The sequence below is a fragment of the Ruditapes philippinarum genome, unplaced genomic scaffold, assembly GCF_026571515.1.
Source record: "Ruditapes philippinarum isolate M1 unplaced genomic scaffold, ASM2657151v2 ctg4653_1_1_1_1, whole genome shotgun sequence".
In the NCBI taxonomy this organism is placed as follows: domain Eukaryota; kingdom Metazoa; phylum Mollusca; class Bivalvia; order Venerida; family Veneridae; genus Ruditapes; species Ruditapes philippinarum.
The window spans coordinates 627-28,503 of record NW_026851803.1 but is presented as its reverse complement, the minus strand read 5'-3'; the positions used below and the strand labels follow the sequence as shown (position 1 = coordinate 28,503).

General features: G+C 31.5%; 2 protein-coding genes across 2 annotated transcripts; both read left to right on the top strand.

The window, feature by feature from the left end:
* Positions 1-156: 156 nt before the first annotated feature.
* Positions 157-27,877, top strand: LOC132740065 (uncharacterized). The gene is made up of 3 exons (XM_060727923.1): positions 157-3,691; positions 10,299-12,007; positions 23,664-27,877. The coding sequence occupies exons 1-3, from the start codon at positions 273-275 to the stop codon at positions 26,099-26,101; spliced, it is 7,566 nt and encodes a 2,521-aa protein (XP_060583906.1). The 5' UTR covers positions 157-272; the 3' UTR covers positions 26,102-27,877.
* On the top strand, positions 9,893-14,732 carry LOC132740072 (protein slit-like). Its single transcript, XM_060727935.1, has one exon. The coding sequence runs from the start codon at positions 10,060-10,062 to the stop codon at positions 12,760-12,762; it is 2,703 nt and encodes a 900-aa protein (XP_060583918.1). The 5' UTR covers positions 9,893-10,059; the 3' UTR covers positions 12,763-14,732.

Here is a 27,877-nt window from a genome sequence, read left to right as displayed (position 1 = left end):
TAGTGGCTTGTAAATGCTATATAAAGGTTAGATTTCTTTTATAATCCGGGTATACATATATGTTGTTTCACTTGAATAATTCAATGGACATAGTCAATGAATGGCCTGGTTTACACAAAAGGACACATGATTTTGTTTGTGAAACGGATATGAAAGAGGGATTAAAATTTTCACCTCTTTAAAACCGATAAAGTGTCATAGCTATTATTAGAAAAAAACTTTAAGGTTATAAAAAATTAACGATTCAACCAAGTAAGTGATAAGTTCTGAAAATGAAAGGATTAAACATTTTAGAAATATTCTTTTTAGTTGTAAGTATTACGTGGGTTTATGCAGATCGAGGACATAGGAACACATGCGTTTATGACTTAATACGATCAAATTCGAAACATTCACTTAATCTATCACTTGATGCGGAAATGGTATATAGAATATCGGACAATCAAAACGGATGTATCATGAACGTGGATGACATTTATGAAAACTTAACAAAACTTATTACAGTTAACAGAACTAAACTCTTTGTATCACTCGGATTTTTTTGCGAATCATCTGATGATGGGAATGATATTCACTTAACATATTTAAAATCTTCGGGAAAAATTAATAAACACGAAATCTCAGTCCAAATAATACTAGCAGTTTGCTCCCTCTTCATGGATGAGTTAGCTTATTTTCAACAATATGGACATATTTTTTCTGTGGTTACAACAAACGTATCGTACATACACCCAGGTGCATCTTGCTATAGCTTAAAACATCTTAGAATGCTTTCTTCTAGTCTAGTGTGTGCAGAAAACAATGAAAACCAAACAAATCCTCATTCTTTCTTCTGGGAAGCGTGTGACCCATTTGAACAGCTTTTTAATTTACGCATTCAAGGCTGTCATGGGAACCTATATGATATTAAAGCATCTTTCATTCAAAGGCAATTTCCAAATCTTCAAACAATCTGGTTAAAAAACACGAATTTAACGTTCAGTGAGCTGACGTTTCCATGGACAAATACCTTTGTCGACTCATCTGATATGGATATTATCAAATATCTTTCATATTATGAAAAAAGTGAAAAACACGACAATAACTCGATTAAAAGAAGTATCGAAGTATATGACAGCGCTGTGAATTTTACATACGACGTTACTTTCGTCGGATATATATCAAAAATAGTTATAAACAATAACAATATGCCAAAACTAACAGATGCTATATTCATGAAAATTCGTGGTTTGATAATTCTGGATTTATCAAATAATGCAATCAAAGAAGTGGACAGAAATGTTTTTACAATGCAGAATGACTTGAAACAACTCAACTTAGCCAATAATAAATTGACCACACTACCAGAAAGTGTGTTTGACAATTTGACTAATGTGTTGTATTTAGACTTATCTTTAAACACAATTGTCGAAATTAAACAGAGGTATTTTAAGTATATGGATAAGCTAGAGGAACTTAATCTAGAACAAAATGCAATTGTAACTTTACCACATGACTTCCTTGGGTCACAGACTAGCACAATTAAGTACGTTTTTCTTTCTAAAAACCCTTTGGAGACTTTGCCCTTGAATGCTTTCTACGCTCCAAAGGTACTGCTCGTCGATATGCGTCATTGCCGTATACATTCTAGCGGACTGAAATCACTGCTGGACAACATAAATCTTTTCGAATTACAAACAGCTTATTCTCAGTCTCTTCTATTAGATCCTTTAGGGACAGTGGGGAAGGTTCCATTACAGGCACGAACATTTGACTTGTCCCAAAACAATATTACAGAAATACCGGTCAATTTGATGCAAACAGCGGCCGTGGCGAAATTTAAGTCTGTTATTCGGGCATTTTACATAAATTTGAAAGATAATCCAATAGACTGTACATGTACAATTTTATTGACGACAACATTAGCAGAAATGTACGTACAACAAGGAATTTATATTGACTGGAAATGTCAATACCCACAGGAGCTTAGAGGTCGATTAGTCTCGACAATAAAACCTAGAGAAACATATTGTCCAATTAACATACAACATTGCCCTGACAAATGTACTTGTTTCGAACGCTTTGGGACCAGTACATTTGTAGCTGACTCAAAGTGGAAAAGAAAGTTAATTATTGACTGTCGTAATATCAATATAACTTTCTTGCCAACGGTAATGCCTATAGGAAAATTAGAATTATGGTTCAGTAATTCGAATTTGATTGAAGTATCACCAAGGGACTATATGGAAAATATTACCGTTTTAGACGTTTCTTATAACAGAATAAACAGTATCACACCCGTTACCGTGATAGCTTTGCGTTACGTTTCAACTTTGAAGTTAGATCACAATAACTTAACACACCTTCCTGAAGAACTAGCGACGGGTAGCATGTCTTTGGTAACTCTCTCAAGCAACCCGTTTGTTTGTGACTGCAAGATTAAATGGATGAAATCATGGCTTTTAATACGAACGAATCCAGTAAAAGATTGGAATAATATTGAATGTACATATAATACAAGCAGGGTGGGACAAGTGATTTCCTTACAAGATTCAGTGTTCGTATGCAGAGAGTCTGTCAAATCACACCTCCACGGGAATGTAACTTTACCGTCAATAATAATCGGCAGTATTTTGTTTGTACTCGTCTCTATTTCACTGCTTGTTGCTTTCAAACGCTTTACAATTAAGGTTCTACTCTTTCTGTACTGTGGGTTCCACCCTTTTGATAAACAAAGTCGAAATCACTCAAATTCAACGTATGATGCTTTTATCTTGTTCTCGTATATGGACAGAGAATTCATACAAAACAACTTGGTAGACAAATTGAAGTGCAAAGGCTACAAAGTTGTTGATTTTTATAAAGATATGATCGTTGGTTTTTCATTTCTTCAAAACGTCCAGATTTTCATTGAAAGATCAAAAAGAATAATATTTTGCTGGACTGATGATATGCTTGCAAATGATTTAATCATAACTGCTTGGAATATAGCATACGAGAAAGCTGTGAAAAATGAGCTTGACCTTCTGATATTGGTAGTTGATAGCGATGTAAATAAACGATCCTGCACAAATGACAACTTGAAGAGGTTTCTTACGAGTGGTAGATATATAAAGAAGTTTTCCAAATATATGTGTGCAAGTGTTGAGTATTTAATGCCAAAGATTAGTTCAAATACTCTAGGCAAAACGCTAAATGATGAACGTGAAGAAGAAAGCAATATCCCTATGCTAGAAACTGTCTCTAACACAGATGATTATCGTGGAAATGAATTGATTTATGTGTCATACCCTGATGATCTGGACTTTGAGATCCGACATGATCTTATCCCATACTTATCAAAAAACGGGACAAATATCAAAGTTCTTGAGCACGACTTCACACCTGGAGCAGATATCCGTGAAGAAATTCATAGGAAACTTGACTCCTCGAAGCATTTTATTTTCATCATTACGCGCTCTACATTTGATGATGATGTTAAGATGTTTATCCTTACAACAGTGATGTCAAAATCACTATTACGTAATAAAAATTATTTGCTGTTATTTACATCGGGCCTTTTACATGGTGATGACTTCACAAACGAGGTCAACAATTATTTCAATAATTTTGTGACCGGGAGTATCAGAGAAGAAAATTTTAAAGATCGTTTATTACATGCATTATGTCAAGATTTCAGCTTGGATTGTGATGAAAATATAGTTGAAAAATAGTAAGGATAAAGAAGAAAAGGAATCTTCATAATTAGATCGAAGTAAAAAATTATTTAATACGGAATATGTCTTATTCATTTAAGTTAAAGTTACAATTTGATTTTTTATACATATTCAGTACAGTTTTTGTAAATACGCCGCTCACAAAAGTAATGTACCTCATTTGTTATTCTCTATTCATTTTATTGAAATACAATGGAACTTTAACTGTTTCAATACGCGTGTTCGTGTTTACAGGTTTACGAATATGCATTACATATGATGTAAGCATAAAATTGTCACAGTAAAATGTAATATCATTGTATACATACATTGTATCCTTATTTGATTATACTGTATGCAAAATTGATGATTTTTTGATGTGCATACCTTTTACATATAAATCTTTTCACTACAAATATGTTTTCTACCTACATAAAATGATCAAATCGTACTTTCCTCGATATGTATAGTACCAGTGGCGTGCTTAGGTGAATATAATATTGTTATATAGCCTGCTGATTCCTTTTTAGGATTACAACAGAAACAGTACAACATTTGTTATGATAGTTGTTTCACAATAGGTACGTAGACATGGTTAAAATTGCAAAACATAAGACAGAAAATGAACTGTATTGGATACGTTTTTAATATGTTCTCTTCTTCTGTTCTTTACTAAATCATACAATCTACTTCATTGTTAATCCGAAATACTGACATAATTCTCTAAAGAACAGAACATATGCAATTGGTGTCATCTGTAGGAAAGCATAATCTAAAAATTATAAAATTACCTTAACACGAAATACATGCACACATGACCAAAACGATGCGTACGCTTGTAATCAATCGTCGAGTTTTAACATGTTTACATAGAGAAGAGCACTAATTCCGATAAAATTTGTGGTAAGTGAGTAGAGTTTATGGTAACGTTGCGACCAAAGTACACTCATTCAATACTGTCCTCTGTGTGTCCAATGAACACATTGTAAGCAATGGTCAGTCAATGAGTGATATTCATGTTGTGAGTAGTGTTAAGAGAGTTATTCTTTGCCTATCTGCCAGGATTTTCTATTATTTACACCCTTTTTCTGTGTAAGACAAGTCATAAATGGCGTCATTCTCGCGTGCCTTAAATGGATGCATTGCATTCTTTGAAATACGTCATTTCGCCGTTATAAATAACGTTTGTAAATTCATCCGCTACTGCAAGAAAAAAGTACAACAAAAATGTAAGTGGAAAAAATAAGTTTTCATTATTTCTTTCAGAGACATGATAAATATGAAATATGCAATTAAAAAAATCAAAGAACGCATGCCGTCACGAATGGAAATATTAATTAGGTCTTGGGTAACTGTTTCGCGGGAACTTGTAAGAGCCTAGCTCTTTCCTGACGTAGACAGTTACTCTCGAGCAATATTAATGTATGTACCTGCAGCCGGTGTGAGATCATTAATGGCCACATTGTATGTAGTTCTCAAGGAGTACTGTTCACTATAAAGGTTATGTGTATAAATTCCGTTCAGAGTGTTATGTTCGAAATGTGAGTGATGCACATTGGGTGTCCATTGTGTGAGAAGTGAGCAAACTTGTGAGTATATTTTAATGTGTGATAAGTGCTTTCTAAAATATGTTTACCGTGTTCCTATCAATCTAGTGAGTAACATTGATTGAATAGATCTACATAGTACTAAATGTTTGTAACATCCGAAAAATGACGTTTTAAGAATTGTGACGTCTACGTTAAAAATCGTTACATTCAAACAAATTTGAGTTCTACATGCCTCTCAAAAGGGTATTTATCCCGAAACCAAGTGCCTATTGTTTCAAGCGACGTCATGCGCCCTAGCATCAGCTTAAGCAGAATTCAACATTTAACATTGGAGTCTCCAACATTCACTTAATCAATTTTGTTTTCATTGCTACCAATGCGTCTTGCTTTTCCATATTTAATTTCTGAGTATCATGTTAAAATGTTGTATAGCGAGGCCTGATCGTGTACAGGTACTTTCATCGGTCAGAATGATGGAACTAGATTAATGCTTTGTTTTATTCTACAATGCTATATATTATGGTTTATTCAGAAAAATAAAATTAGATTATGTCAAAATTAATCATTTGATAATAATTTCCTATTTATTAATTCGGACATTATCTAAATTAAAAAAAAGATAACCAAATTGCAACACGTGACGTTCAAATAGATATCATAATCATATGGATCAAATCTAATCAATTTGGCCTCATCTCCACACTCTATATCAAATCCATATAACATCCCATCTACTTTTGTTTTCGTTTTTGAGAGCCCAAAGTCGATATCAAATCCTTAAAGAAATCGAGTACCGAGTTCGTTCAAAATGTCAAAATATGGTGATTTCAAATAAATAGGACATGAATTAAACTAGGTTTAGAACAAAACTGTCTGTATTGTATTCGTACACAGCTGCAACAATCTATGTCAGTCTCGACAAGTGCCTCGTCCAATTTAGTTTTCATAGCTGTGTATTCGTCTAGTAGAATTCAGTATTTTTATCAACTATGTAAAAATAATAAAACAGGTAGTGGTTTCGGCGAGCTTAATTTATATAGTACAAAAATATCCTTTGTATAATGGGCACGTCAATTATCGTGGGTCTTAATGTGTGTTTTATCACAATTTTCATGCAATTAAAGACAAGATATTGAAAATTTAAACCTATTATTTATTATTTTCTTTAGTATAATAGTCATATTTACATAAAAGCATAACACAATACAAAAGATCATAGAAATATATATATACATATATAAGTAAAACCTGAAGAAAAAAACGAATACTGGTTTTAAAAATTACACAAATACATATATATACACATTAAGTGAATTTAAACGTTTCTATTATTTATTAATTTCTTAAGCATAAACATTATATTTACATAAAAGCATAACACAATACAAAAGATCACATCATAAAAATATAAACACATGTATATACGTATATACGATAGTAAAACCTGAAAAAAGAATAATGATTTAAAATGTACACAAATATGTACACATTGAGCGAAGCCAAAACATTTTTTCATTAATATGTCAAACTATATTCACAAATGGTAAAAGCTGGAAAAAAAGGAACAATGTTATTAATCGGAATAAAATCCACATATACGAAGAAAAATAAAACCTGTAAGAGAAAGAATGAACTAAGTATTTTATAATCTAAATATATACATAAAAGAGAGACAAAAACATATAAAAATATTAATCCAAAAAATCCATAAATGAAAACAAAACATTGTACAAATATTAAGCAACACATCTTTTTTAAATACTTTATTCATCTATACATTAACGAACAAATGATCAAAGTAAGTATAATATATAGACATACTTGTAAAATATATAATATTCATTAATGACATTAGCGTCATAATTTATGACATCAAAATATTGATTACAATAAACCACTCATAAATTGATTACATACATAATTTTGAAAGGAAGTTGTGTTAGTTTTTTATACATTGAAATGACACACCGAACTCAAGTCGTTTTGAAAGGCTATTATACATTTTCATGTCTAACATATTTGGCCACGTAGCTTGAAATACCGAAGGTACGGGTGACCTATCCCCGCCATGAAGCACTAGGTAGTGTATTTTTGGGGTGTTTATTAATTGTTTCAAAAACAACCAAAATTTCTGCTTTGAAATTTATGTTACAGTTATGTCTCTTTGTTTTATTAAGAAATACTCCTGAAATTTCGTATGGACATTAAATCGTAACTTTTCGGCCCTTTTCGCCAGTCTCCTGATAAGGACCTCGATCACAATAGTATGAATACACAGAACGGATATGGTATTTCGGTCTAACCTGCGCTTCGAAACAACACGGAGTTATTGACAAGTTTATTTTCAATATATCAAGTACTAAAATAACTTTACCTAAAATAAATGAATTCATAGATGCAAAAGCAAAAATACATTTATTTATATATTCATTATATTATGGTTGTACAAACCGGAAGTACAAAATGTAAACTTGTTGATATTAAGTTGGATTTGTTTAAAATTGTACATCAGTGGCTATTTTTAATAAAAAAGTGTTGTCAGACATTTTTTCAATCATAATTGTACCGACACATACTTTATTTTCCTTTGGATGTCAAATATAAACTTCGTTTTACGCTCTCTGTTTCTGTTTACATCGGAAACCACGTGGTAGAACTACTTTCAATCCATATTAACTCCAAGGCTTTTAAAGATATTAGCCGAGGACGTTCCAATTGATAGACATTACCATTTAGTTTCACAAAATCATACAAATATACCAAACATTACAGTTGAACTCCATACATATTTGCTCCTATAATTAACCTCCCAGATGCCCTGAATATGATGGAGCCTTTTTTCAAATTAAGAATTATTCAGTGTGAAATGAAAATATGAGAGGTGTGTGTGTGTGTGTGTGTGGGGGGGGGGGTGGTAATGATTTTTTTATGAAACTTAATATATCTTTCTTTCTTTTTTGCTATTTTTCTTTTGTTTTTGTTTGTTTTTCTTCTTCTTTACTTCTTTTTAAAAACGTCAAGAATTAATTGAAACAATATTTCTATTAACCTGCTCTGTGTGGGGCATCCCTTCGGTTACAATCATGTGAAAGTTGGTTACCTAAGGTACCAGACAACTTGTCCTCATATAAGGGATGTAATCTAAAATAAAAAAGTACTTACATAGTATTCTCTCTTTAAGAAAATAACAGAGTAGTTTCCCTTTGATAAGATTCAAGATTTCTAAATGACTAAGTGGCCAACCAAGGTGCGCCCTGCACATTGCTTTCAATGGTTAACATTTTTGTTGTAACGAAACTGACAACCAAAGTTTTAGATATTTTATATTAAAATTTTATAACTCAGACTTGTTGCAGCTTTGTTGAATGGAATATTGTTGTCGCATATACCTTCATTTCTTTTCTAAACATTTAGTTATTTTCACAAACATTTTAGCGGCATTTAATTGTCAGTAAATAAAATAAGTGCCCTGTGGATTCTGAAACTAGCACTGAACCTTAAATTCTTTCCTCTCTTTTTATGGAATATAATTTAGATACGAATTTTGATAACGCTCATTTTGATAACTCTCACACAACAAATATGTTGTAGTGAAGCAAAGGTAAACAAACTGTATGTGTATATTTAATTTTTATGTGAAACTTCTTTTTACAAGTTTGTAGTAATTAATTTATAATATTGAAAAGATATGCCCTAACACATTGAATACTGAATCCGTGTTTCATTTCGGTGTTTCGACAAATAAAACTTTAATATTTTCCAAACGATCACACACACATACACGCACGTACGCACAGGCGCACACGCACGTGCCTTAAAAGGAAATAAATAGAGAGATGTCCGCCAAGTTTATCAATAGAACATAACAATTCTTATTTGACCTCTTGTATATCGTCAGACACATAATATAAGCATAAGCTTCTTCGGAATAAAACTCAAATAAGCTATATTTTTGCATTGTTTAGTCATGATTATATTGTTAAAATCGTATTGTTGTCGAATAATTGACAATAAAATTAATGACATTCCTCTTTTACCATATTTAGAAAATGGCTATTTATTTTCATCATATAATGCCATTTGATTAAATGAATCATCCATACAGATTAAGTTTTTGTGGATGTTTTTAGATTTTATATAAATGATCCTATATATACAAGAAAATCTAAAACCTGACAATAGGATGTACATGTATTTATTTGTTTTGTTTATTTGTTTATAACCATATTCCAGACCTTAGCAGTCACTTGATTTCAATGCTTTCCAAGTAATTAATGTAGTCAATCGTGTATAAATGATTTATCCATAAACTTTTCTTTAAATGGAGGTTTGATAAAAATATTTATAGTACATGAAATTTACCTTTGAACTGATTGACAAAATTTGGAATAGACAATTAAGCTTCAATGTATTTGGAAAACAAAATCTACTTTAGGTTGAGCAATATGGTTTCGTGGGGAAATACCATTTCATCTAGCGGAAGTTTAAGAATGCATTTCTATTCTCTGAATTTACGTAATTCTTAATGTGGTAACTGAAACATGAAATAACAAGATTCCTGCACGTACAAAATGTCACAGCTATAATCAGAAACCGGATATGGTGAAGGAAATAAATACCCGATTTGATCATTTACAGTCCCATTTCTGAAAATGGCAGCAACAGGCATTTTAGAAATATCTTTTTTCGTTTTAAGTCTTACTCGGGTTATAGCAAAGAGTGAATATAACAACACGTGTGCATATAAGTTGATTGAGGGAGATCAAAAACCTTCACTTGATACATATGGAGACGTATTGTCGTATAAAATATGGAATAACCAAAGCGGATGTATTATGAACGTGGATGACATTTACAAAAACTTAACAAAACATGTAACAGTGGACATAACTTATCTCTATTCAGGTGTAAATTTCCAATGCATAGATAATAGTGATATTCACTTTCTATCGTTTGAAACCAATGGGAAAATTGATCAACTTGATGTCTTCTTTGATTTGTCTATAACTTTGTGTTCTGTATATATGGATGAATTGGCGAATTTTCAACAATATGGATACATTTTTTCTATTAGTACCGCAAATGAAACGTACATACACCCAGATGCTTCTTGCTCTAGTTTGAAAAATCTTAGAGAGTTATCGTCAAGTCTAATTTGTACAGAAAACTATAAAAACGAAACAAGTCTAAGAAAAAGAAAATCTTTCTTCTGGGAGGAATGCGACCCATTTAATCAACTAACTGAATTGAATCTTCAGGGATGTAGGAAGGACATGTATAATATTGACTCCTATTTCGTACAAAGTAAATTTCCAAAACTTCAACAGCTTCGGTTGAAATACACGAACTTGACATTAAGTGAAATGACTTTTCCATGGACAAATGAATCTTTCAACATCTCTGATCTTGATAGTATCAAACCCATAACCTTTTATACAGAAAGTGATGAGTACGGCAGTTATTCCATAAAAAGAATTATCGCTATACATGACAGCATTGTAAAATTCAGCAATGATGTTACCTTGGTCGGATATATATCTGAAATAGTCATAAAGAAAAACAAAATGCCAAAACTAACAGATACTATGTTCATGAAAGTACGCGATTTGATAGTCCTTGATCTATCATATAATGAAATCAAAGAAGTGGACAAACATGCTTTTATAATGCAGACCAAGCTGGAGACACTTATCTTAGCTAATAACAATTTGACAACACTACCATTAGATGTGTTTGACAATCTGTCTAATTTGTTGAATTTAGACTTATCTTCAAACAGAATAACTAAAGTTGAACAACGATATTTCAAACATTTGACTAAATTGGAGAACCTAAATTTGGAACACAATTCCATAATAACATTACCGTATGACTTTCTTGAGTCGCAGATTAACTCAATTCGTTACGTCATTCTTGCCGAAAACCCTTTAGAAAATTTACCATTGAATGTTTTCTATGCTCCAAAGATACAGTTTGTCGATATGCGCCATTGCCGTATCAATGCTAGTGGGCTTCAGCCACTGCTGTACAATGCAAGCTATTCAAAAATGGTTAACACTGAACAAAAGATCCCTTCAATATTTGATCTGTCTCAAAATGATATTACAAAGATACCGATAAATTTAAAGAATTTATCAGAAGATCTAATGACTAATTTCATGTCTATTATCATGAAATTTTACCTTAATCTAAAGGGCAATCCAATAGACTGTAGGTGTTCGAAAGTTTTTATTACAATGTCAGAAGCTTTGCGTATACATGAAATTGACTGGAAATGTCAAGAACCATCGGAGCTCAAAGGACGATTAATGACCACGATAAAACCTCAAGAAATATATTGTCCAATTTACAGCCATTCTTGTCCTGATAAATGTGCTTGTTTTAAACGTAATTATACCAACACCCTAATGATTGACTGTAGGAATATCAATATGACTTCCTTACCCTCGGTGATGCCAGCTGGAAGATTAGAAATGTGGTTCCGTAATTCAAGCTTACTTGAAATATCACCTAGGGACTATATGGAAAATATCACTTTTCTAGATGTTTCTCATAATAGAATAAACCAGATCACAACCGTTACTGCAAAAGCTCTGGGCAACGTCTCAACTTTGAAGTTAGATTACAATACTTTGACACATCTTCCTAAACAGTTGGCGACAATGAACATGTCCAAAATAACCCTCTTAGGCAACTCATTCATTTGTGATTGCAATATGAAATGGATGAAATCATGGCTTCTTATACGAACGAATCCAGTTGAAAATTGGGAAAGGGTTAAATGTAAATATAACACAAACAGTTTTGGACAATTGATTTCATTACCCGATTCAGCGTTTGTGTGCACAACAAATTTCCTCCTCCACGAACCTGAAGAAATATATTATCCAATTTACAGCCATTCTTGTCCTAATGAATGTGCTTGTTTTGAGCGTTTTAACGCCAGCAAACTAATCATTGACTGTCGGAATATCAATATGACTTCCTTACCTTCGGTGATGCCAGCTGGAAGATTAGAATTGTGGTTCCGTAATTCAAGCTTACTTGAAATATCACCAAGGGACTATATGAAAAATATCACTTTTCTAGATGTTTCTCATAATAAAATAAACCAGATCACAACCGTTACTGCAAAAGCTCTGGGCAACGTCTCAATTTTGAAGTTAGACCACAATTACTTGACACATCTACCTGAACAGTTGGCGACAATGAACATGTCCAAAGTTACGCTCTTAGGCAACCCATTCATTTGTGATTGCAAGATGAAATGGATGAAATCATGGCTTCTTATACGAACGAATCCAGTCGAGCATTGGAAAAGTATTGAATGTAAATATAACACAAGCAGTTTTGAAAAAATGATTTTATTACCTGATTCAGTGTTTGTTTGCAAAACAAATTTGCTCCTCCACGAACATGTAGTTTTTCCGTCAGTAACAACAGGAAGTGTCTTGTTTATTTTAGTATGCATTTTTCTTCTTACAGTCAAACGTTTATTAAGCGACCGCGCTGGGGGGAAAACAAAAATGGTCGCTTAACAAAACGGTCTCTTAAGACAAAGCATGAAAAAAGTAAAAAAATATACATGACATATTTCCTGGGCGGTGGGGAAGATTTTTTTACTTCAAACTTAATTTATATAAATGTTTAATAATTATAACGCTCCGATCATCTCAACAGATGCTCAAATAAAAAAACTTCTGATATTTATTGACAAAACAGTTTTGATTTTTTTTTCGACAGGTAAAATCTAATTTCTGAAGATGGTTTCTGTGGTGCATTTTTCATTTGAAATGAACAAACTACCTCTAATTGTAATGATTAATTTAACTGATGATCAATGTCAAGGTCAATTCAATGCAGTCTAAATATCAACAACGAAGCGTATACACCATCTCAGTAGGGGCGGAGCGTTGCATTGTTCTATCGATTTAAATGGATAATTCTCGTCACGCGTATAATTAACTTAATTTGCATACGATAAAAACGGTTTGGGAACTAGAGTTTTTCACACATTTATATTATAATTGCATGTATATTGTGTTTTGATTGTTGACGCTTGCACGGATTTTAATTTTCAATATTATTAAATTTAATTGTAATATAAATCCGTGACGCTTGTGAATTCACGAGAAAAAACAGAAGCACTTGACAGGTAGGAGCACAGCAGAGTTTGTCTGCAGTCAAATCCTAAAAGTTGTCGCTAAATGAAAAGATTGATATTAATTAGCTGACTAATTAGCGGTCGCCGGTCACGTTGAGCAAAAGTCGCGTAATATAGCTATACTATGCTCAAATTAGATATCAGAAAATATTAACAAGAAAAGCATTGATGCAAAGCATCAAAGGCGTCCAAGCAAGAAATGCAGCACGTGAAGATGAACTAGTAGACATATGATGACTTTTCAATGGTTAATTGGTTTTTACCAGAATTGTTTATCACTTATGAATGAGCGGACGAAAGACATTGTTCATTATGAACTTTGATAGGCATGCTATAGATTAGAAAATTACTTGCTTGTTTTTTCCACAGGAACTTGAAAGTTTATCAATATTAACGATAATATCCAAAATATACAGGTCAATGATATTCAACATATAATTTCCATATGGTTTGAGTTTATTTATACTATATAGGGGGTATTTTTTAGATATTATCATTAATATTGGTGATTCGATAGAATTTCAAGTTCATGTGGTATTTTCTTTGGACCATACAAAATAGTAGTCAAAATCAAGAGTTCTTTTACATTCTTGAAATAATTAAATACATATATAATATTATATTATAATTGTTATTTTTTTATGGTCATAAATGTAATATCGTGATTATTAATAGCAACGGATATATACAATCATTTCTTAATCCATCTGTGTAAGGCATGACCAACACCACACTTGTGTTTTATCCCTTATTATGTTATCACTATTAGCGAAGACCCTGTTCACACATAGTAACAATATGACACTGGTTATATTACCATGTTGAGCATAATTGTTTTATTATACAATAATTGTAATATTCATTTTAATATATTTTTACATATTTTGTGAATAATGTTTTCTTTTTCTTTCTTTTTTTTTTGTGTTTCATGTGCTATTTTAATACTGAGTTTTTACGTTTACTACTTTTTTATGAAAATTGTAAAATAAATTTTAAGAATTCAATTGTCATATTGACCTACGATTATCAGTAAAAAATAACTGTTAAACGTCAGTAAATTATATTATATTGTATTATATTGTTTATTCTTAAACCATGTACATGTACACTTGTATTTTTATTTATCATTTTTTAAATTATCAATCAATTGAATAATTCATAAAATTTAATTTGTAACTTAGAATAATTCCTCTGCATCTTTACTAAACACGAATAACAAATAAAATAAAATAATTCAAAGTTGATGGTATCATATTAATACCATAAAAATGTACCTTTTTACTCAATTATTGTACATATTTATTGTTTTACCTCATCTATATAAAATGAAACATGCTATTGTTGTTAGTGTTTTTTTTTCGAATTGTATGTTTATGTATAATAAAAATAAATTTGGAGAGTTGATCTTTGTTTATTAATTATTGTAACCAAACTAAGTGACAAACATTCATTTTGAAAAAAACAAAAAAACTTATTTATCTGTCGATATTAAACATATACTCTAAAACCGGGGGAGACAGGACAATAAACGTGTGGTACCACTATTAGCCAGTCCCCAAACTCCGCGCACCGGTTACGCTACGGCCAGTAACCACTGCCTTCACACAAATCACGTGATGATAATCTTATTAAATGATCGTGTAAAAATGGCGTATACGCCAATGAAATCATTGAAAAAAATGTTTTATCTGTAATAAACAGGGACATTAAAACATGAACTCTGGTCTCAAATATGTCGATATGATTGAAAAAAAAATCATAGAGTCGAAATTAATAATTACTTAAATGATTTCTCTTTCGAGTGGGGCCATTGTTTTGAAAATAAACGGTGCGGTATTAAAATTTTTAAAAATTATTTTCATAATATTTATGTTTCCAAAATTATTTTTTTATTTTAGTTCACATCTAACACCTAACGGTCTTGAAACATTAGCAAAAACGTGTTTACATTTTTAAATAAATATAAAAGTTGAAAAAATTCATATCGTCAAAAATCTTACCGAAAATGTTGTGATGGCAGTGATCCCATCATGTAAAGGGAGATCACTGCGTAGGAGATTGGTAAATCCCGGTCAAAATAGACCGGGAGAGACCGGGAAGTACCGATAGGAGACCGGCGAATAGTACATCCCTCTATAAATAGATTTTCGGACTAGGTCATCACTCTACACCTAACGGATACATGTACAACAATAACAAACCATAATAATCCACTGTGTACTACAAAATTATTAATAAAAAACTCGAAAAGCGCGATTATTGACGGAAAAGATTATTTCATTTGAATATGTTTGCATTGCGAAATTCTCCAGTTGCCATTGTTCGCGACATTTCATGTTTTGATAATCAAAAAACCCTCATACCAATCGGAATGATCGGCTATTATCACCGACGAAAAAGGCCCGAGAAGTTGCTGTCGCCCTTTCACAAAATCTGATCATTGCGCTTCGGCGCGGACGCCAATAATTGCTACACAGTCTCTTTGTAAATAAGAAATAAACATGTTTTGACTTGATAAAAAGTTGATATGTCATGTTTAAAACTCTACACACATAAGTCGTCACAATATGAATATATAGTGTCGTAAAAAAACTGGCAGTTTTTTTCTAAAGAAAATATCAACTTTACTTGTCCTGTATTAGAGAACGTGACTTCCAATAAAGTTTATTATTCATTTTTTGTTTGAATTAGACATATTTAGTAAGAATTTTAGAGTTTTTTTTAAGTTTCTTCGATTAAGATATTTTACTTAAAGATGAGCATAGTATATCTTTAAAGATATATAAGGGGGAATTTAAAGTGGTCGAATAAAACAAATGTCGCTTAATACACGTGGCTTCATGGACATTTTAGACTGTATTACATTCGAACGCTTTACAATAAAGGTTTTACTTTTTCTGTATTGTGGTTTCCATCCATTTGATAAACAAAGTCAATATCACTCAAATGCAACATATGATGCTTTTATTTTATACTCGTAAATAGAAACAATGCAATGATTAATGTGTCTTTTAAAATGTTTATAAATTTAAGCTTAATCATTGAATTGCTGATTGGGTAGAGTAGCAAGCTGTATATATTTTCCTATACATATTCAACTAAAATATCATTATCCTTTTAATTGTTCCGTTATAAGCATATAGTTGTTTTGTACTATTTCAAAAATGTAATATAACTTTACATATATCCACCAGTTACAAAGAATATTTTATTTAAAGTTTATTATTTCATATAAATTTATGATTGATTGTTTCTGTGTTGTTGTTTTTTATATTTATTTATGAAATTCGTAGATGTGCTTATATCTAACTTATGCTTGATGATTGCGTCATGAGTAAACCTTTTACAGTAGACTTATTATGCGTCTTTGATTCATTGTGAGAGTTAAACCGAACTTCAGTGTTTTCATGTTTTCTTTCTTTGCGTGCCATGCTCAAATATTAAATCTATATCTATATGAAATTCTCCACGTTTTAATTTCAATCCACCGCTATAATAATGCAAGTTGGTGTTGTCCCCTGTCCAAAGTCTATTTGTTCTCGGTGCGTGCTTAACCACTCTGTCATGCATCAATTGATTTTGAAGTCAGTTGGCAAAAGTGTTTAGCCTACTGAATTCTTGTTATCTGAGCAATTGTTTTAATCAATGCTTTCCTTGACAATATAAATAATTTTTACTGATACTTATTTATTTTATTTCTGTATAGCACATTCTAAACTGGGAATTTTGTGTTCTGTCACTCTTAAATCAAGACCTTGTGCCAAATCCATTATTTGAAAACGGCAGTAACAAGCATTTTAGAAATATTTATTTTAGTTTTCAGTCTTACTCGGATTATTGCAAAGTGTGAATATAACAACACTTGTGCATATAAGTTGATAGAGGCGGATCAAAAACATTCACCTGATTCATATGTAGACGCATTGTCGTGTATAATATGGAAAAACCAAAGCGGATGTATCATGAACGTGGATGAAATTTACAAAAACTTAACTAAACATGTTATAGTGAACATAACTAAACTCTAATCAGGTGTCAATTTCCGATGCATAGATAATAGTGATATTCACTTTCTATGTTTTGAAACCAATGGGAAAATTTATAAACTTGATGTTTTCTTCGATTTATCAATAACTTTTTGTTCTGTATATATGGAGGAATTGGCAAATTTTCAACAGTATGGAAACATTTTTACCATGAGTATCACAAATGTATCATACATTCATTCAGATGCATATTGCTCTAGTTCGAAAAATCTTAGAGAGTTATCTTCAAGTCTATTTTGTACAGAAAACTATAAAAACGAAACAAGTTTTAGAAAAAGAAAATCTTTCTTCTAGGAGGAATGCGGCCCATTTGATCAGCTAACTGGATTGGATCTTCAGGGGTGTAGGAAGGAAATGTATAATATGAACATCTCCTTCATACAAAGTGAATTGCCAAAGCTTCAACGGCTCGGGTTAAAATACACAAATTTGACATCGAGTGAAATGACTTTTCAATGGACTAATGTATTTTTCAACACACCAGATCTAGATATCATACCCCTTCCCTCCTTTAAAGAAAGTGATAGTTAAGGCAATAAATCAATGAAAAGAAGTGTCTCTATATATATGACTGCATTCTGAACTTCAATAATGATGTTACCCTGGTCGGATTTATATCTAGAATATATATAATCAATAGTAAAATGCAAAATGTAGCATATACTATATTCATGAAGATACATGGTTTAATATTTCTCGATCTATCATATAAAGAAATTAAGAAGTGCACAAAAATGCTTTTACAATGCAGACAAAGCTGGAGACACTAATTTTAGCTAATAACAATTTGACGACACTACCATTAGATGTGTTTGACAATCTGTCTAATTTGTTGAATCAAACAGAATAACAGAAGTTGAACAAACAATTCAGGATGTCCAGCGTCCATAAAATTCCTAAAAAATCCTAATTTTTTTCCAGTTTGACTAAAATTCCTAAAACAATGAAAAATGCAAAGGGAATTCCTAAAAATGCCCTATTTTTTCACTGAAATTCCTATTTTTTATCTTTTGTTATAAACATACTTATAACTTGTAACACTGCGAAAATGATCTCGAACATAACAAAGTGGACCATGTTTTGAACATGGTCAAAAAATGATTTTGCCATGATTTGCCAACTCAAAATTGGTGACATTGAAATGGTTTCGTTCCAACTAAAAGTTACTTTGACTATGTCCGTAACATTACTATTTCATAATCAAAGCAGTTGTTTATAATCATGTTGACAGTTAACAGCAAAAACACTACCATATCATGGTCCTGAAACTTAAATCATAACCATAAGAGGTCGACTTATTCTGGAATATTTGGACACTGTTTTGCCAACACCAGATATTTTGAATTTTATGTTTGTCCTTTTTTTCAAATGGCTGAAGTGGTCCATTTATATCATATCATATTTGAAAATGATCATTAACACAATTTAAATTAAAAACATGTATAAATAGTTGTCAAAAATTAATGTACAATTTGGTTACTCACAACTCTTTTATTTAAATCTAATTTCAAAACAACATTGTAAAGTACTAAATGTGTTAACGTAGACTTTGCAAAATTAATCCTAACCATGTACACACATTTTACAATTAATATATGATCTAGATAAACTGCAATTGAATGGTCTGTGATGAACTATTTTGATGTGCAATTCTGTGTGTTGATTAAATATGCTTCCCATTCGACTGTACTAAGGCTAATGCCTTTTTACTTCCTACTTGTTCATTTGTCCATATTCAAAAGCTGCATTGTGCATGAATTTCACTGTATAATAATTCCTTTTAGACACTCGTGGTTATAACATTCCCAAAACATAGGTAGAACATGTTCTTTTGACATGTTCAACCATTGAAAAACCATATTTCATATAAGGTTTGAACATGGTTTGACTATGACCATTTCCGCAGGGGAGGCAGTTGACCAGTGAGTCCACACTGGTAGACACCTTTGCTCTAACTGAACAAGAGAATTATTTTTAAGTTAATTTTGTATCAAATATGCAAAGGTTAGTCCACATCATGGTCTTTTGGTGCCATAGTTTAGTTATAAAATTCCAAATTTTAGCCCTAAAATTTCTATTATGTACCCTAAAATTCCTTATTTTAGCCCTAAAATTTCTAAAATATTGCCCTTAAATTCGCCCTAATTTTATGTCGGAAGGTGCTGGACAGCCTGAAACATATTTCAAACATTTGACTAAACTAAAGAATCTTTATTTGGAATACAATACCATAATAACATTACCGTATGACTTTCTTGAGTCGCAGATTAACTCAATTCGTAACGTTATTCTTGCCGAAAACCCTTTGGAAAATTTGCCTTTGAATGTTTTCTATGCTCCAAATATACAGTTTGTTGATATGCATTGCCGTATCAATGCAAGTGGGCTTCAGCCACTGCTGTACAACGCAAGTTTTTCAGAAATGGTGAGATCCCTTCAATTTTTGATCTGTCTCAAAATGATATTACAAAAATACCGATAAGTTTAAAGTATTTATCAGAAGATCTAATGACTAATTTCTTGTCTATTATCATGAAATTTTACCTTAATCTAAAGGGCAATCAAATAGACTGTAGGTGTTCGAAAGTTTTTATCACAATATTAGAAGATTTGCATACAATGTCAGAAGCTTTGCGTTTACATGAAATTGACTGGAAATGTCAAGAACCATCGGAGCTTAAAGGACGATTAATGACCACGATAAAAACTGAAGAAATCTATTGTCCAATGTGCTTATCACACGGTCATGCCTCCAAATCATCTTTTAACAATTTAACTCTCAAAAATTTATTACATATATAATTTTGAAAAGGAGGTTGTTTTTACTTTTTTATAGATTAAATGACAAACCGAACTCAAATTGTTTTGAAAGGTTATTATTCATTTCCATGTCAACCGTATAAGGCCCCGTAACTTGAAATACCAAAGGTACCGGTGGCCTCCCCCTGACAAACAAACCGTATGAAGAACTAGATGTGTATTTTGGGGTGTTTATTAATTGTTTCAAAAACAACTAAAATTTCTGTTTTAAAATTTATGTTACAGTTATGTCTCTTTGTTTTATTTAGAAAGAGTCATGAAAATTCGTATGGACATTAAATCGCAACTTTTCATCCCTTTCCGTCAGTCTCCGGATAAGGACCTCGAACATAATAGTATGAAAACACAGAACGGATACGGTATTTCGGTCTAACCTAAACATGTAAAATAGTAATTTAATGCTGGGAGTTATTGACAAGATTATTTCCAAGATATTAAGTAAACGTCTATCTAAAATAAGTGAATTCATAGATAACGATACATTATTTATATATTTATTATGGTGGTACAAACCGAAAGTAAAAAATGAAAACCTGTTGACATTACTTCTGTTTACATCTGAAACCACGTGGTGGAACTACTTTCAGTCCATATTAACTCCGAGGTTATTAAAGATAATAGCCGAGGACGTTCCGATTGATGGACATTACCATATAGTTTCACGAAATCATACAAATATACCAAACATTACAGCCGAAAATCATTCTTATTTGCTCTTATTATTAACCTCCAGATGCCATATAAATGTAAACGGATGATTCACGAGCTGAATGGAGCTTTTTTCAAATTAAAAATTATTCAGTGTGAAATGAAAATAAGAAAGGTTGGGGTAATGATTTTTTGAAGCTTCTTCTTTTTCTTCTTTTTTTAAAAGCGTCAAGAACTAATTGAAACAATTTTTCTATTATCCTGAATATATTTCTACTTATGCATTCGTAAAAAAATGAAATCATAATACTTGAAAGCGAAAAGGAAAAACTTGCTCTGTGCGGGGCATCCGTTCGACTGCAATCATGTGAAAGTTAGTTAAAGGTACCAGATAACTTGTCCTCAGAAAGGTGATCTGATCTTAAATAAATTAATACTTACATATGTTCTCTCTTTAAAAATATACTGAAATAAAAAAATAACAGAGTATTTTCCCTTTGATAAAGTGCTTAAATAAGTATTCAAGATTTCTAAATGATTAAGTGGCAAACCAAGGTGCTCCCTGTACATTGCTTTAAATCGTTAACACTTGTGTTGTAACGATGACTGACAATAAAGCGGCTTGTAATCGTCAATTCACAAGGAAATTTTAGACATTCTATATTTCATCACTAAGACTTGCTGCAGGCTACGTTCAAGGAATATTGTTGTCGCCAATACCTTCATTTCTTTTCTAAACATTTAGTTATTTTTCACAAACATTTTAGCGGCATTTAGTTGTCAGTAAATAAAATAAGTGTCCTGTGGTTTCTAATAAGAATACTGAAACTAGCGCTGAACCTTAGATTCTCTTGATTCTTTTTTCATTCTCTTTTTATGGAATATAATTTAGATACGAATTTTGATAACGCTCATTTTGATAACTCTCACACATCAAATATGTTGAAGTGTAGCAAAGGTAAACAAACATTCAAAGTTTTATCTGACATTTCTTTGTACAAGTTTGTAGTTGATTAATCTAACCAATTTATAAATATTGAAAAGATATACCCTAACACAGTGAATACTGGTGGGTATATATGTTTCGCGTTTCATTTTGGTGCTATGTAGCAATGTATATTTTGCTATGTGGGGTCGAGATGTCTTACCCACTTGGGAACGAAAAGTCATGTCAGAAGTCATCTTGATATTGTAGGGGATCGAGAAGTCAAGTCAAGGTGTCTTAATGTCTTACTTGCATCGGATTAGAATAAACTTAAATAAACTATATTTCGCATCGTTTTGTCAAGCTTATCTTGTAACAATCAAAATATTTACTATTTATTTTATGACACTTATATTTTACCATGTTTAAGAAAATGGTTATTTATTTCCATATTATAATACCATTTAATTAAATGATCATCCCTATAGATAAAGTTGTTGTGGATGCAGATTTTGTTTTTTTATGTAAAAGGTAAACTTAGAAATATTCGCTTTGTATATAACGATATTCCCGATCTTTGGCCTCATTTCCTTGCTTTCCAAGTAAATTAATCGTGTATTGATAAATTACCTGTAAACTATTTTTTCCGCTTAAGTGTTGCAATAGCGGTTTGGTTAAAATATTATTTCAATTTGCATCGACTGACAAAAATTTGAAATAGTCAACTGAACTGAAGTATCTGAAAACAAAAACAACTTAAGGTGTAGACGAGAAAGACTTTCTTATTTTGCGGAAGTTTAAAGTTAAAGAATGAAAAAATCATATGAAAATACTCCGCTTTTATTGTTTTCTCAAAAGTTACGGCATTCCTAATGCGGTAACTAATAAGATTCCTACACGTCACAGCTATAATTAGAACCCGGATTTGGTAAAAGAATAAATACCCGATTAGACCAGTTACACGTTCATTTCTGAAAATGGCAGTATCAAGCATTTTAGAAATATTAATTTTAGCTTTAGGTCTTACTCTGATTATTGCAAAAAGTGAATATAGCAACACATGTGTATATAGGCTAGCACATGAAAAAGATTCTCTTGATCCATCACTTGATCTGTTGGTACTTTCGTATACAATATCGGGCAACCAAAGCGGATGTATAATGGACGTGAATGAGATTTTCAAAAATTTAACGAAACATGTAACAGTGATCAAAACTAATCTATATTTGTATATAAGTGTTTTATGTAAAGATTATGATGACATTCACTTTCTGTCTTCAGGATCAAATGCGAAAATTGATGATCTATATATTTCCATTGATTTATCAATAACTATGTGTTACTCTATACATGGATGAATTGGTAAATTTTGAACAATATGGATACATTTTATTCTATGACTACCGCAAAGTGTACCATACATACACACAGGTGCATCTTGCTCTGGTTTTAAAAAATCTTACTAAGTTATGTCTGTCTAGTTTTGTAAAGAAAAATGTAAAAACAAAACAAGTTCTGAGAAAAAATTTTCTTCTGGAGTTATTTTTGACCCCTTGAGCACGACTGAATTTAATCACAAAGGGATTTGGGAGGCATGTAATAAAGAAACCCCCTTTATACAAATAAAATTCCCAAAAATTTAACAATCAGTTTTAGAATACGAATTTTACATCAAGTGAAATGATTTTCCAATACTAAGAATTTTTTTAATACAAAACCCAAATTTTAAAATTTCCCTTTAATTAAAAAAAAATTATAAATACGGGAAAGATTCTATAAAAAAGAAGAAACGCTAATATGACAGCATTCTGAAAATTCAATAATGATGTTTCCCAGTCGGATATAATCTAAATACTATAATCAATAGTAAAATGCAAAAAGTAGCAGATACTATATTCATGAAGGTACATGGTTTAATATTTCTCGATCTATCAAATAATGAAATTAAAGATGTGCAAAAAAATGCTTTTACAATGCAGACGAAGCTGGAGACACTTATCTTAGCTAATAACAAATTGACTACACTACCATTAGATGTGTTTGACAATCTGTCTTATTTGATATCTTTAGACCTATCTTCAAACAGAATAACTAAAGTTGAACAACGATATTTCAAACATTTGACTAAACTAGAGAATCTTAATTTGGAACATAATGTCATAATAACATTACCGTATGACTTTCTTGAGTCGCAGATTAACTCAATTCGTGACGTCACTCTTGCCGAAAACCCTTTGGAAAATTTACCGTTGAATGTTTTCTATGCTCCAAATATACAGTCTGTTGATATGCGCCATTGCCGTATCAATGCAAGTGGGCTTCAGCCACTGCTGTACAATGCAAGCTTTTCAAAAATGGTGAACCCTGCACAAAAGATCCCTTCAATTTTTGATCTGTCTCAAAATGATATTACAAAAATACCGATAAGTTTAAAGAATTTATCAGAAGATCTAATGACTAATTTCTTGTCTATTATCATGAAATTTTACGTTAATCTTAAGGGCAATCCAATAGACTGTAGGTGTTCGAAGGTTTTTATCACAATGTTAGAAGTTTTGTATACAATGTCAGAAGAGTTGCGTATACATGAAATTGACTGGAAATGTCAAGAACCATTGGAGCTCAAAGGACGATTAATGACCACGATAAAACCTGAAGAAATCTATTGTCCAATTTACAGTCAATCTTGTCCTGATAGATGTGCTTGTTTTGAACGGAATTTTACCAACACGCTAATTATTGACTGTAGGAATATCAATATCTCTTCCTTACCTTCGGTGATGCCGGTTGGAAGATTAGAATTGTGGTTCAGTAATACGGATTTACATGAAATATTACCCATGGACTATATGGAAAATGTAACTTTTCTAGACGTTTCTCATAATAATATAAACAGTATCACAGCCACTACTACAAAAGCTCTGGTCAACGTCTCAATTTTGAAGTTAGACCACAATAACTTGACACATCTTCCTGAACAGTTTGCGTTAATGAACATGTCCAAAGTAACCCTCTTAGGCAACCCGTTCGTTTGTGATTGCAAGATGAAATGGATGAAATCATGGCTTCTTCTGCGAACGAATCCAGTCGAACATTGGAATAAGATTGAATGTAAATATAACACTAGCAGTTTTGGACAACTGATTTCATTATCTGAGTCAGTGTTTGTTTGCCCAACAAACTTGCACCTCCACGAACATGTCGTTTTTCCGTCAGTAATAACTGGAAGTGTTTTGTTTGTTTTAGTATGCATTTTACTACTTATTACCTTTCAGCGCTTTACAATAAAGGTTCTACTATATCTGTACTGTGGATTTCATCCATTTGATAAACGAAGCCAAAATCACTCAAATGCAACATATGATGCTTTTATTTTATACTCGTATGTGGACAGGGAATTCATACAATACAACTTGGTAGACAGATTGAAGAGCAAAGGCTACAAAGTTGCTGATTTTTATAAAGATATGATCGTTGGGTTTTCTTTCCTTCAAAACGTCGAGTTTTTCATTGAAAGATCAAAAAGAATAATATTTTGCTGGACTGATGATATGCTGGGAAATGATTTGGTCATAACTGCTTGGAATCTAGCGTATGAGAAATCAGTGACCAATGAGCTAGACCTTTTGATTTTAGTAGTTGATAGGGATCTAAATAAACGTTTATGCACCTATGACAACTTGCAAAGGTATCTGAAAAGTGGTAGATATATCAAGAAACTTTCCAAATTTATGTCTGCAAGCGTTGAGTATTTAATGCCAAGGATTAGTTCAAATATTGAAAAAGGAGATGAAAGCAATATCCCCTTGATTGACACCGCATCTAACACTGATCATGGAAATGAATTGATTTATGTTTCATACCCTGATGATCTAGACTTTGAGATCCGACATGAGCTTGTCCCATACTTAACCAGAAATGGAAGAAATATCAAAATTCTTGAACACGACTTCACACCTGGAGCAGATATCCGTGAAGAAATTCATAGGAAACTTGATTGCTCGCAGCATTTTATTTTCATCATTGCGCGCTCTACATTTGATGATGATGTTAAGATGTTTATCCTTACAACAGTGATGTCAAAATCAATATTACGTAACAAAAATTATTTGCTGTTATTTAAATCGGGCCTTTTACATGGTGATGACTTCCCAAATGACGTCAACAATTATTTCAACAATTTTGTGACAGGAAGTGTACGAGAAGAAAATTTCAAAACACGTTTGCTCCAAGCATTATGTCAAGATTTTAGCTTACCTAATGATGAAGCATAGTTTAAAATCAGTAAAAATAATCACATTGAAAGGAAACATTTAAGGAAACAAGTGAATATAAACTATGCAATGATTAATGTGTCTTTTAAATAGTTTATGAAATTTAAGCTTGATAATTGAATTGTTGATTTGGTAGAGTAGCAAGCTGTATATATTTTCCTATACATATTCAACTCAAATATCATTAGCTTTTGTTCCATTACAAGCCTATTGTTGTTTTGTACCTTTTCAAAAATGCATTATATAACTTTACATTTGCATTAATTACAAGGAATATTTTTATCAAAGCAAAATTTTAATATTTTAAATAATTTTTGTAATTGATTGTTAATATTTATGTATCAAGTTTGTACATGCACTCATATCTAACTTATGCTTGAATGTTGTGTCATGAGTAAAGCTTTACAGAAGACTCATTCTCCGACCTTGAATCATAATAGTAAGTATTTAATCAAACTTCTGTTTAATGCAGTATTCTCTTGTTCTTTGTATGCGTGCCTTGCTGTCAAGTATTAAATGTTTATTAAATTAGAAATTTTTAAAGTTTTAATGGTAAAAACACTTGGAAACAAAGCCACAGCAATGATAATGGCAAGTTGGAACACATAGTTCCTATTGGTATGTCTGCTAACACATTGTCCGATACAAAACTCAGTCATGCATTTAGCTCTAAGGTCAAAGATAAGTATTTAGAAAATCTTGTCGGCTCCACAACTCTGTCAAGCATCAAGGGATTTTGAAGTCAGTTGGCAAAGGTGTTTAGAATTATGAATTCTTGTTATCCGACCAATTGTTATTATCAATGCATTAAGGCCTTGTGAATATCAAAAGAATGTTTATTATTAAGTTAAAACATATTTTTTTTCATAATCATAAACAGTACATAATATCCTTCATTCAATATTATATACAATGTTGAAATGGATTAGAACGAAAGATACAAAATCTTAAAAAAAATTCTTCTCCGAAAAGAATGTTTTTATTAAAAGTCATCCCTTCTCTTACTTTAAAAGGTCTTTTATTGCAAACAAATGTACATAAAATACTAATTATTCTGTCCTGTCATAACATCTGTATTTCCTGTTATGATCTAAATTTAGCTGCAATCTCATTGGTCCAAACAGTAGTCAACGGAACTTTTTATAGAATCATATTCATTTGGTGAAGTATCATTTTCATTGGCTAAATTGGATTTTCCGAGTCAAAAAATAGATTGAGACTCATTTTAAATGGCTATTCATTACGCGTGCTTGTTAAAAAATAGTTGTGGCGTTTTGTTCTTTATGGAATATTTCACGGTTATTTAAAAATATCATTACTTTACTATTATAGTTAAAGGTTACACCGCAATGATGAGCATAAACTTGAATTACTTTTGTTCACATATAGTTGTTGCACGCCTGGCACGGAGAAAGTTGCACATGTATAAGATTGTACTTTCTGTGGTTTTTAAAAAAAAATCTTATAGCCTTTTCATACAATAAAACAATTATTGATTAGTGTGCAATTGAATATGATGTGATATTCACCGGAAGAAAGTCATATGTCATATGTCGGTGAATATTACATCATACTCAATGGCACACTAGTCAATAATTGTACAATATATAGTGAGGGAATCTATGTCTTATGTCTTCATGCCACTTCTACATGTATATTTATGTTATTTGTAACTATTTTCACGAAAAATATTACATGAAAAAAAAATATATTAGGACATTTTGACTTATGAACATTTGTTTAAATTTGTATAATATCCGTGTTTTACATGTAATT